Source organism: Mesocricetus auratus, unplaced genomic scaffold, assembly GCF_017639785.1.
Source record: "Mesocricetus auratus isolate SY011 unplaced genomic scaffold, BCM_Maur_2.0 Super-Scaffold_4256, whole genome shotgun sequence".
Taxonomy (NCBI): Eukaryota; Metazoa; Chordata; class Mammalia; order Rodentia; family Cricetidae; genus Mesocricetus; species Mesocricetus auratus.
The window spans coordinates 129146813-129159778 of NW_024429182.1; the positions used below are offsets into that span (position 1 = coordinate 129146813).

Genomic DNA, 12966 nt, shown 5'->3' on the forward strand with positions numbered 1-12966 from the left:
CTAGAAGAGGGCATCAGATCCCCCTGGGGCTGGAGTGACAGGTTCTGAGTTGCTGGCTGTAGGTGCCAGAGCTAAATATGTTCTGCATTAGTTTCTTTCCGTTGCTGTGATTAAACACTATGACCAGGCAGTCCAGGTTCCAGAGTCAGTCTGGCAGGGATGGAACAAGGGCGTGGAAACGGGGGCAGCAGCTGAGGATTCGTCTTGAACTGCACGGAGGATGGCATGCGTCTTTGAGACCTCAGAGCCCTGCTGTCTGTGACATAGGTCCTCCAGCAAGGCCACGCCTCCTAAACCCACCCAGACAGAGGCACCGGCTGGAGGGCCATGCCTTTCAGACCATCACACATCCCTAACTGCTGGCCACCCCAACCCAAGCACAGCTGTTACGATAACAAGATCTTACAGCACCCACGACGTCTTTAGGAGTAAGGCATTGCGGGACAATAGGCGACTCTCTAGATGTTCCTCCCCCTTTCCCTCTGCATGTGTTACTTCCCTCCCGTCCACCTCATGCCGATCTCTTATGTTCGTCTTTCAGAATTCATGCCAGGCGCGTTTTTATTTTTGTTTTCTAAAAGCGGTTCCTGGTTCTGTCATTGAAACCTAGCTTTCCTTTTGGTGTTGGGGGATGTGCACTCCTTCAGGTCTCGTGGTTACACCTCGTCCCTTGTAGATGTGAACCGTGTTTGTGATTCTGTACACAGTTATTTACAGGAACGCCCCAGAGGTGGGGCTGTCTGCTCCTTTCAACCTGTGAACGAAATTGTAGAAGCTTCCCCTTGGAAAGGTACTCTCCCCCATGTACATTTCCCCCTTCTGTTTATTGTCAACCTTCTTGGGTCTCAGTCATGAGCAGCAAAGCAAGGACGGAGGGCTTGAGGACTCTGAGGCCACTCTAACGATGCAGCACCAACAGAAGTTCATTTGCTCACACTCTGGACTCAAGCATCCAAAATTAGGGTGTGGTCTACAGGGTGGGGGCTGTTATTTTGCTGAAGATTAGAAAGTGGAAATTAGAAGGGGCGAAAGATGAAACGAGCGCGAGCCGGGCTGGCGTGATGGATGGAGCACAAGGCATGGAGAGCACGAAACAGAGAGCACATTAATCATGGTTTATTATAGCGGTGGGAGAGCGAGAGGGGGAGGAGAGAAGAACGTGGAAAGAGTGAGATAAGAGAGAGAGAAAGGTAAGAGCAAGATAAGAGGAGAGTGAGGTAAGAGAGCGTAAGTGGGCAGGGGTCTGTCTTTTAAAGGGGTCCTTTGCACCTGCGTGCAGACTGGTTCTCGTGGAACTCTGGGCTGTCCAGAGTGCTGCCTAACGGGGCAGGCCAGTGTAGTGCCTGAACCTTTCAGGGGTCCCTTGTGAGGTCTGATGGGAGTCTTGCATGCCTCTCTCCCTGTGCAGATTGTGGGCAGTCCTTGGCATTCCCTGTCCACAGCTGCCTCTCTGGCCCCTGATTCTTTCACCCATGGTCTGCTTGCTTCTGTCTGTCTCCTGATCGGTGTTTGTATTTCATGACCGTGGAGCCAGACGGTTCTGGTTTCTCTAAGGCATTGTTTCTCAACCTGCGGGTGGAATCCCTTTCACAGGGGTCACCTAAGACCATCAGAAAACAGAGATATTTACACTAGAACTCATAACAGTAAAAAAAATCACAGTTATGAAGTAGCAATGAAAACCATTTTATGGTTGGGAAGATCATTACAACATGAGGAACTAACTGTATTAAAGAGACCCAGCATTAGGAAGGTTGAGAACCATTGCTCAAAGACATGCTGATTTTAATTGTGTGAGTAAATCCTAAACACGCTGAGTTATTTTTACATTCTCAAAATTTATATCCCAAGAAGATAGTCTGTTGTATGCAAGGTAGTTAAAAATGTTCATATGCGGCTGGGCATTGGTGGCGCATGCCTTTAATCCCAGCACTTGGGAGGCAGAGACAGACAGATCTCTGTGAGTTCAAGGCCAGTCTGGTCTACAGAGAAAGTTCCAGGACAGCCTCTAAAACAATACAGAGAAACCCTGCCTCGAAAAAAATGTTCATATGCTTTTCAAAGATAGAATTTAATTCTGCGTTTTTAATTTTCAGCCAGAAAACCTCGCCCAGAAGCTTCCAAACCTTGTGGAACTGTGAGTCTGCCTATTCAACTTTTAAAACAAATAGAAAAACAAGAATGGGAATTTTAAGCTATTTGAGATTTGTTATTTTGGGGTGTGGTTGTCATGTTGCTATGGGTAGATCCGAGACTTTGCTAACTAGCCCCCACGGTGTGTTTGACTCTTTTAATGAGTTGAAATGGCTCAGGCAATGAAGATGCCCTTCTGGAAAGTCCATACAACTTGAAGACTCTCTCCTGCTGTTGGTCCTATGTCAGACTGGAGATAGGCTCTCTGATGGCCTGGAGGAATATCAGCGACAGTCTCTCCCCACTTCCTCCTTGTCTCAGTAGTTTCAATTCTTTTGAAGTTTGCCTACACAATTTGACAAAATTCACCTTTTTGTTTTTGGCTTCTTGAGGTGGTGTGGACTTCCCATGTGAATGGTAGGGCAGCGCTTCCCCACTGAGATGCATCCCAATACCCATGCTTTTTAAATTTTTTGGGTCATGCATGTGTGCATGCACATACATATACAGAGACCAGAATAAGTTTATTGATGTCTTACCTTACTCTTGAGTCCGTAGTGTGTCTTTTGGACTCTGCTGACTGGTTGGCTTAAGACTCTCAGGATCTCTGTCTTCGTCCTTCAGTTGCTCTCTCTGACTTTTTTCTTTTTTGTGGTATTCGAAGTCTTCATTATGCTTGCAGAGCTCCCAGCTTTACTTTTTATTTATTTTTTATTGAGACAGTTTCTGTGGCTGTCCTGGAACTCTCCCTGTAGACAGGCTGGCCTTGAAGTCAGAGATCCATCTGCCTCTGCCTCCCAAGTGCTGGAGTTAAAGGCGTGTGCCACCACCTGGCACTTTTGTTTTTAATGTTTGGTGGTTTGAAAAAGAATGGCTGCCATAGATTCATATATCTGAATGCTTAGTCATCATGGAGTGACACTGTTTGAAAGGATTAGAAGGATTAAGAGGTTTGGCTTTATTGGAGGAAGTATGTCACTGGGGGTTGGGCTTTCAGGTTTTAAAAGACCATGCCAGGCCCAGACTTTCTCTCTCTGGTTTTGGATCAAGATGTAGCTCTCAGCTACTTCTCCATCACCTTGCCTGCCTACTGCCATGGCCTCTGCCATGATGGTCCTGGACTTAACCTCTGAAACTGTGAGCAAGCCCCCAATTAAATGTTTTTCCTTGTAAGACTTGCTGTGGTCATGGTATCTCTTCACAGCAGGTGGACAGTGACTAAGACATAATGAATCACCTATTTGTGTTTAATTTGCCACTATGAAAGATAAAATTTTAAGCCACATGTATTTCCTTATACTCATTTCATCGTACAGGAAAGGCTGTGTCTACTTCACTGCAGCAATGTTCTCACTGCCGTTCTTGCTCTGTGTTATTTGGTCTATTGGGTAGGTGAAGGAAAAGCTAACCTCTTACATCCACCTTTACCTTGAGTCTCTGTCAATTGTCCCATCCTTTTTCTTTTTTCCTGAAACTCTTCAAACTAACAGAAAAGATGGCAACATAGTACTGCGAACACCCACAACCAGTCGCCAAAATGTAACCCACTCAACACCGTGACACTTCTCCTTCCTAATGCACGTGGGTGTGCTCTGAGTGATGTCACAGGTCTTGCTGACCCCTGCCACTTCCACCAGGACGCCCAGTATCCAGCCAGTGCTCTCTGATTTCCCTCTTGCTGAGTGGTTCTTAAGTTCAACTAGAGATCTGTAGATTACTGCCAAGGTTGGAGTTTTTAGATACAGCGTGATGTTATCCACAATAAAAATAGCTTTACATCCTCTTTTTTATATGCCGTTTTTGTTCATTAGTTCATTCATTCATTCATTCATTCATCTAGTTTTCTAAATTAAGTGCCCTAGGTTAATCAATCAGCACAGAAAGTTGAAAAGAAGTGATGAGCACATGAAGGTACCACTGATTCTTTTGTTCAGTCTTCTCCATCAAATATGCTAGCTGTAGGCATCTCTTAAGTGTTCTGGGACTGGGGAAGCTCTCTTCACTTCTTGTCTGGAGAGTTGTTTTTTGTTTTTTTTCCCCCTTTTTAAAATGGGTGTCTCTTTTTTTCATGCTGGGATGACTTCTGTTTGGTCATAGAATGTAATTATTTTTATATGTTGTTGGGTTTGGTTGGGTAGTGGAATTCTGTAGCTGTTTTTAAAAGGGATGTTTCTCTGTAACCTTGTGATTGATTGTTTGTTTGTATTTGGTATCCTAGTATTATTGACTTCAGAATGAGTTGGTAAGTTTTCCTGACCTTTCATTTTTCTTTACCTTGCCCCTTTTTTTTTTTTTACAAAACTACTTGCTAAGTTGGTAGTGGTCCCTGGCTAATCGTGGACTGATCACTAATCACAGTTTCTGCTGACTTACTGTGTGCAGATTTGACCATGAGCTGTTAGTTAGCTCATGATTAAACAGACTCACTGTAATTGCTTAACCCATTCCCTCCCCTAGTCTTCGTTGAGTCTCTGGGTGGGTGTTATGACACACCTTGGCCTCTCCATCGCCAGCCATGTGATTTTGCTGTAGCCTTTGCTTCTTTTGCCTGTGTAGGGCTTCAACTCAGTGTATGTGAGAGCCCAAGGCCACCTTCGTTCTTGAGTTGTTCATTTGCACTGCTCTGGACTTGTCTAGGCCCCACGGTGCCAGTGGTCTGTACTTTGTTGCCAAATCCCTCATGGATACTCCCTGTCAGCTTTTCCTTCAAGTTTTCTGGTTTGTGTAGTATTTATTATAGTTGTTTTCTACTGCTTCAGGAAGTTGTGAAATTAAACAGTTGCCTGAAATTTGTTTCAGGTTAGGATTGGGGATAGGTTTTTTTTGTTTTGTTTTTTGTGCTAGAAATTTTGGACCTAACCTTGCTAATAAGATCTATATATCTATCTATCTTACATATGTGTGTGTGTATGTATGTATGTATGTATGTATGTATCTATGTATCTATATAAATAAGAACAGATTTGGCAGTCAAGTCTTCAGGTAGCTCTGAGACCAAGTGTATAGTAATGCTTTGGAAATGTGGCTTGGGAAGCCTTCTCACCGGCTTCCCCCCAGGCTACTGCTTTTTAGTATGGTTGTGAACTCTTGGCTTTTCTTAATTCTACACTAGCATGGGGCTAGCACACATGAAAACAGAGCTTACAGGCCACCATCTGATACTCCACAGCGTTTTTCTAACGTAGACACTGCCCTGTTGCTGCAAGCCTTGGGCTTATGTATGCTGCTTCAGAAAAAAAAATTCCAGTATTCTCATTGATTTTTATGGAAAAGATGCTCTTTATCACTTTTGCTCAGAATTACTAATTTTTTTTATAAGAAACCGCCAAATGCTTTTCTAGATTAACTGTGCCGTTTGACGTTTCCCTGGGCTATTAGAACCACCTCCCCCCAACAGGAACTCACCCAGTCCAGTGTGGCCACATACTTGCTGTGTAGGCAGGAATGACCTTAAACTCCTGACCTCCTGCCTCTACCTGCCAAGTGCTGAGACACAGGCATGCTCGCTCACACCCAGTTTATTAGTTCCTGTTGGTGTTGCTGTGACAACCTGCCTGGGAGGAGCAACTTAGGATAGTGCTTCTCAGCCTTCCTAGTGCTGCGACCCTTTAGTCCCGTTCTTTGTGTTGTGGTGACCCCAAACCATAAAATGATTTTCATTGCTGCTTCATAACTTCAGTTTTGCTACTGTTATTAGTCGTACGGTAAATATTTTCTGAGATAGAGGTTTGTCAAAGGGTTGTGACCCACAGGTTGAGAACAGCTTAGGGGCTAGGGGAAGAGGGGCTTTGGTTCACAATTACAGAGGGATTTCAATGACAGGGAGATGGTAGCAGTGTGGCTGAGCACGGGGGGGGGCTGGCAGGGCAGCTAGCTCTCCAGTGTGCAGGCAGGAGGCAGAGAATGGGGAGTGTAGACTGCCGCTTCTCCTGTCCAGGGCCTGCCCATGAGATGGCGCCATCACTCAAAGCATGTCTTTCTCCTCACTTAGTTCTCACTGGAAATGCCCTCACAGGCACACCTGGCGGTATGCTGCAGTCTCCTAGGTCCTAGGGGTCACACCCAGTGAGGCTTCCCTCCTTAGTGTTTGCTGCTGTCCTTGGTGCTCATTCCAGCCATTCTGATGTGACTGCGTTTTATCACCGTGTGCCTTCATTTGTGTTTCTCCAATGGCTGGTGATGCTGAACATCTTTTCATGTACCTTCTTGTCATCTGAACCGCAATGGTCTGTTTTTATGCTTAGGTTTAATAGTACCTGATGTAGTCTATGGTCTCCTTGTCCAGCTTGTCACAGGTGCTTTTTTTATTTGTTTGTTTTGTTTTCTTTGAGACAGGGTTCTTCTGTGTAGCCCTGGCTGTCCTGGAACTCACTCTGTAGACCAGGCTGTCCTGGAATTCACAGAGATCCTCCTGCCTCTGCCTCCCAAGTGCTGGGATTAAAGGCCTGTGCTACCACTGCCTGCTCAGCTACAGGTACTTTCTTCCAGGACAGCTCATCTCTCCATTCTTCTTCTGTTCTTTTGCAGAGAAAAAGCTGTCTGCCTCTAAGAAATCTAGCATATCAGTTTTGCTTTCATGTATCATGTAGATGCCTGGGACTCAGTGGTTTTCTCCTTCTTCCTTCCCCAAAAGTCATGTTTTTGTTGTCTCAGTCACCTCCTGTATTTTTCGGTGATGTTTTTTGGGATTAGGGTCTTAGTCATTAGCATTTCTGTCTCCCAGCATTGTGGAGGTGTTCATTACCCTCTGGCTTGCAGTTTATCGAGACACACCTGTTTCCCTTACATTTATTCCTTTGCATATAAAGTATATTTTTCTCCTCTTGATCTAGTTTGAAGAGTTTTCTTTTCAAGTTTTAATATTAGTTTATTTTTGTGATGGTGGTACTGGGGATGGCACCCAGGACTGTGCCAGGTAAGCAGGCTGCCTAAATAGAACCGCCCTCATAGATAGCTCAGGAGCCTCTGTGGCACCCAGGACTGTGCCAGGTAAGCAGGCTGCCTTCATAGAGCTGCCCTCACAGTCCAGGAGCCGCCAGCTTTTTACTCCATCTGTAGGAATTTAATTAATCTTGATGCTCCTGTGGTTTGATCTCGATACTCTTGTTGATACTGAGCTTCTAGGGTTTGTTTTCTTCACCTTTGGATAATCCTTGATGTTGTTGCATCAGATGTTTTTAATTCCTCTACTGTGAGACTCCAGTGTGTTCATTGGACTGTTCAATACAGCCATAGTTGGCATGACTGTTCTTTTTCAGTGTCTTTTTGCAGTGATTTTATATATTATGTATTTTCATTTTCTATATAGATGTCTTTGATCTCTAGACATTTCATTTTTCTTTATATTTTATAGTTCTTAAAATGTTCATAATTTTCATCTAAATACCTTGTTTTAGTCAGGGTTTCTGTTGCTACAACAAAACACCATGACCAAAAAGCAAATCAGGGAGGAAAGGGTTTATTCAGCTTATACTTCCTCATCACTGTTCATCATCAAAGGAAGTCAGGACAGGAACTCAACAGGAATCTGGAGGCAGATGCTGATGCAGTGGCTGTGGAGGGTGCTGCTTACTGGCTTGCTCCCCATGGCTTATTCAGTCTGCTTTCTTACAGAACCCAGGACCATGAGCCTAGGGATGGCACCACACCCACCATGGGTTGGGCCGTCCCCCACTGATCACTAAATGAGAAAATGCCTTACAGCTGGATCTCATGGAAGGCTTCTTCCTCTCTGACTCCAGCTTATGTCAAGTTGACACACAAATTGAGCCAGTATATACCTGAATATGAAAATTATGGCTATGTAAATGTCCTTGTTTATCATTTGTTTAGTGGGTTTATTTGTATTGATTTTTTTGTTTGTTTTTTCTGGTTTGGGGTCATTTTCTTCATTGGATGATGAGTTTTATTAATTTTCCATAGTCTACATTTTGTCCTTTGGGGTTTTGCTGTTTCCTGGCACTTTTGTTTGGTTCTTGTATCATGCTTCCTTAGGATAGGAGTAATCTGTGCAAAGGCCTGCGCTGTCTAGGGTCTCCTTTGAATGCCCCGGGTGAGCTCAGGGTTTGGCACTGGACTTGGATGCGTGCCTCACAGTCCAGAGAGCTGTGTGGGCCATTCAGCAATAGCTTGTCTCCTGCTTTTGCCCAGGGTTTCTCTTATGCATGTGCATTTTAGAATTTAAAAAGAGTCAAGAGAGAAGTTAAGTTTTTGGAGTTGCTTTTTTTGGGAGATGGGGTGGAGGGGGGTAGTTTCATTGTCTCCTGAACTCTTTTCCCTTGGCTGCTAGCTGATGAGGCCCCCTAATGGTTCCATAACCTAGGAATTCTCTTCTTATGCTGTAGTCCCGAATTTCCCTACAGACAGACAGGTCTGTCTGATGTGGTCTTCCCAGCTCTATCTTAGGAAACACAGTCTTAGTCACCTGTTGTCACTGTCTGAAAATAGTTGCTTCATAGACCCCATCTGTTTTTTCCTTGTTTCTAGCAGTCAGGTCAGTCTGGCCCTTGTTACCCCATGATGTCTGGAAATGGAAGTCCTGTTCCTTCAATTAAACTTTTCACCGTAGAGCACACTCATAGTGAAGGGAATTTATAAAGAGCACAGAGTGTCCTCATACACCCCTCACCCAATCCCCTGTGGTTAACATCAGGAGTTCCATGGGATATTAGTCAGCACTGGGACACTGACATTAGCATATTGAGTAAAAGTTTGTTTCAGTTTATTAAAAAAAAAAACAAGACAAAATGACCAAGCCATTTGTCAAAGCAACTGTACCCTTCACTGGTATTTGTGCTGTCATTGGATTTGATTTTCTGCAGCATTTCAGCAAAACACGATGACAACTACTTACTTTTAAACGTGAAGGTTTCGATTACTCTGAAATGAAGAACTGATGAAATTGAAGGTCCTAAGCCTGTGGTCACAGCTCTACAGCTACAGCAGCAAACGGGGTCACTGACCCCCACCACGTCCCAACGAGCACCTCCCCCCCGAGAGCTCTGCATCACCAGCTCCCCTCATCCCCCAGAGAGATGCCAACATGCTCTCTTTGGGATTATAAATTAGGAGACTGGGGGTGTTGGCCATGTCCCCGTGGTCACATGACTAAGTGCAGTAAAGGTGGTGCCATGTTCTGGGATACCTCTCACCCAGTTATCATGGAGGGGCTTGCTACCTGTACTAGGTGGAGTCTCACCTGGTTGTATCCTAGATTTATTTGTGGAATTCAGATGGTGTCGTACTTACGGTTGATGGATGCTCTTTTGAATCCCTGATGGTTACCGTGCATAGTGAGGATTAGGAACACTGTGGTGCTTTTCAGCCTCTTTGTTATAGATACAATCAGTGTGTCAAAAGGTGTTTTTCAATTTCAGTCATTATAGTGGGTACTTTGGTATATATTTTGACTCAGACATTTTCGTAGGTAGAATTCCAGGCAAGTATCTTATTGACACAGTTTTTAAAACCCAGCTCTGCCTCTATTTTTATGTGATGGCATCTGGGTTTTCTGCACATTTGCATACTTTAGTGTGTGCGCCTGCACATTTATTTACAGTCTTTTGGCACAAAGAACCTTAATCAAGAATGCTTCCAAAGCATTGCATTTAAAATGGTGTAATCAATTGCTATACACAAAGCAAAGAATGAATCTATTCTAGAGTGTGCACTTGGTTAAACTGTGTCACATAGTTACCAAGTGAGGACTCGCTGCCTGACAAACACAGAAGCCAATACTACAGTGGCGTAGACTTTTGCCAAAAGAGAAGACGTTGTCACTTGACCAGCTGGTGAGAAGGCTGGGCGTTCTAGGCTCAGGTCTCTCTTCTGTCAGTTAGTGGGATAACAGTGGGAACGTGGAAGGGAGGAGAGGAAATGCCGATTGTTGGAAGGAAGATGGGGCAGGTGTGCTTGTTTCTCTGCCTCGGTTGTGGGGTTTATTATGTTCTGCTGGGGAATTTGAGCATGTGATATTGATCAAAATACCCGGATGCTTCTCTTCATAACTATTCGTTTAAAAGCTGGTTTCAAACCTTAAGGACCATTAGTGAAAAGCCTTTAGGTATTTCCTGGGGGAAATGTCTCACATCTGAGTGTGTCTGGGGTTAGCCGATTTCAAAACTCACAGTTTAACATCCTCTACAACACTGGCTTAATTTGGCATAGGAAAAGCCTTACAAGATTATTTTCTGTTTATATTATTCTGTGTTCATTGATATTTTAAAGTTCACTAAAATTTTTTTAAATGCAAAAGAAATTTTCAAAGTTATACTTTAAAATGTTTTTGGGGATTTTACTGGTTTGAAAATAAAGTATTCTAAGATCTAGTTTTCTTACTTCAAATAATTTTCTCGTATTATTACTGTATGATCTCTGGTAGTCATATTGTTTGGCTCTAAATATCTTGTTTTCAACGGTACCTGGAGTCTCCACCAGAGTGTGCCAAAGATACTTCAGCAGGAAAGTGTGATGGCCCAGACTTGCCTGGGCTTGCAGGTCTTTTTAAAGAAGTTCCATTTGCTGAGAAGTAAAATCTCTGTGTCTACAGATGCATTAGTGGACATTTAATCCCTATTCTTGGGTTACAGTAAGCATGCCAACTAGAGATAGCTGTAAGGGTTTTTTGTTTGTTTTTTATTTTCTCTTTGAGTCTTTTCCCTGTAAGTATGTATGTGCCCATGTGTGTGCCTGGTACCTGTGGAGTTGAGAAGAGGATGTTTGATCCCTGGAACAGGAATTCCAGATAGTTATGAGCCACCAAGTGGGTACTGGAAAACGAACCCAGGTCCCCTGTAAGACTAACAAGCAGCTCTTACCAGTACAGCCAGTTAGCAGTGGAGCCAGTTAGAAATATCTTCAGCTAGAAACTAAAACTGCTGTCTGCTTTTACTCACTATGTATTGATATATATATATATATATATATATATATATATATTTAACACACTAAATGTTTTTCTGAAAACCTGAACAATGTAAATGAACTGGAGAAATCGGTAATTCTTTAATGAGGCTGGAAAACACCTTAAGATTTTTTTTTTGTTTTTGTTTTATGAGACAGGGTTTCTCTGTATTGTTTTGGAGGCTGTGGGCCCAGCCTGGCCTCGAACTCACAGAGATCTGCCTGCCTCTGCCACCCGAGTACTGGGATTAAAGGCGTGTACCACCACCAACCGACACCTCAAGATTTTTTATATTTATTAGTGATTTTAAAGTGACTAAACTGGAAGATAAATATTGGTGATTTAGCATAAGCTATTATTCTCAAAATGCTGTTTTTTTAGCTGTTAACATCTGTGTGTTTTGGGTTGACATTACAGTATGAAGGGAAGTTTTACCTTATATTTGATAACATTTTCAAACAGAGCTTATATTAACTAATTATCTGGCAAAATACTGAATAGTAACAACTATTTTCCCCTCTCTCCTTTTGTCACAGGTACCTTCACTCAAATAACATAGTTGTGGTTCCGGAAGGTAAGCACACTTAGAATTTTTAGTTTGAAAACTCTGTAGTTTATATTTCTCTTTATGAGTGGGTGAAGTTATCTCTTTAAACTGGTGTGTTAGGGAATTTTAATGTAAAGGACTTCTTAAATGTGTTTGCTTTAAAATGTAAGTTCAGTTAAGAATTATGACTAAATAGATAAATCTGAAAGGACAATAATTGTCCAGGTAAATTACACATAAAATAATCTTTAAAGTGTGTGTGTGTGTGTGTGTGTGTGTGTGTGTGTGTGTGTGTGTGTGTGTGTGTGTCAGGACAGGGAGAGGGAGAGGACAACCTTGTGACTTATTCCTTGGATGCTTTCCTTTTTTTTGAGGGAAATCTCTCACTCACTGGCCTGGAGCTCACTAAGTAGGCTAACCTGGCTGGCCAGGGAGTGAGCCCCAGGATTCCCGTCTCTGCATCTCTAGCTCTAAGTCTAGCATTTTAAAATTTGGGTTCTGGGGACAAGTGCTCACCAACTGAGCCACTGCCCTGACCCCGCTCTTGGTCACTTCATCTGAGCCACTGCCCTGACCCTGCTCTTAGTCACTTCATCTGAGAACCGGCTCCTCTGTCCAGGCTGGCCTCAGGCTCTACCCCCGTCTCACCCTTCTCTGTCAGTAACCACTGATGATGCCATCGCAGCTGGGATCATCTTTGAATGATCTATGAAGTCACACATTTCCCCCTTGTTATATTTTATCTCAAGGTGGAAATATCTGCCACTTCCGTAACTTTGTTTCCACAGTTTTGTCAGTCAAAGATTAAAGCATTTCATCTAGGGCCACTTGTATCACACTCATTCTGACCTCCCTCTTTTCTCTCGGAAGCCATCGGGTCCCTTGTAAAACTCCAGTGTCTGGATCTGAGTGACAATGCCTTAGAGATTGTCTGCCCGGAAATTGGTCGTCTGAGAGCATTACGTCATCTCCGATTAGCTAACAACCAACTTCAATTCCTGCCTCCAGGTAATCGCTGTTTGTGTAGTGTCTTGTGTATCACGGACCTGTTCTTATCACTGTATTACCAACAGTGGGATGTATAAATGTATTTGCAAGTATCTGTTTATTTCAAGATGAAACAAAGGAACACGACAAGCATTCTTCTGATGTAAGTGTGAGAAGATAGTGTTTCTGTCTTAGGGCCTCTTCAGGAGTGCATTACAATCAGTGTCCCCTCCCGTCACTGCCAGGCAAGATGCTTGTATGAGAGTGAACTCAGATTCTTACTGTTTTTGTAAAAACAGTATTAAGAGGTTAAGTAATATATAACCTCATATAACAAGTCTCACTGCTTCCAATTATATTCAGTGAAAAACTTTCAAGTCAGTAAAGAACATGATTT

General features: G+C 43.2%; 1 protein-coding gene across 4 annotated transcripts in view; it reads left to right on the forward strand.

Moving 5' to 3' along the window:
* The window catches only part of Lrrc28 (leucine rich repeat containing 28), a 124301-nt gene that overhangs the window by 16011 nt on the left and 95324 nt on the right, over positions 1–12966 (forward strand). For all 4 annotated transcript variants that reach the window (XM_040730476.1, XM_040730489.1, XM_040730481.1 and 1 more), the window contains exons 3-5: positions 2097–2137; positions 11572–11609; positions 12453–12590. In XM_040730476.1, coding sequence (XP_040586410.1) covers positions 2097–2137; positions 11572–11609; positions 12453–12590 — 217 coding nt within the window. The remainder of the gene's footprint in view (positions 1–2096; positions 2138–11571; positions 11610–12452; positions 12591–12966) is intronic.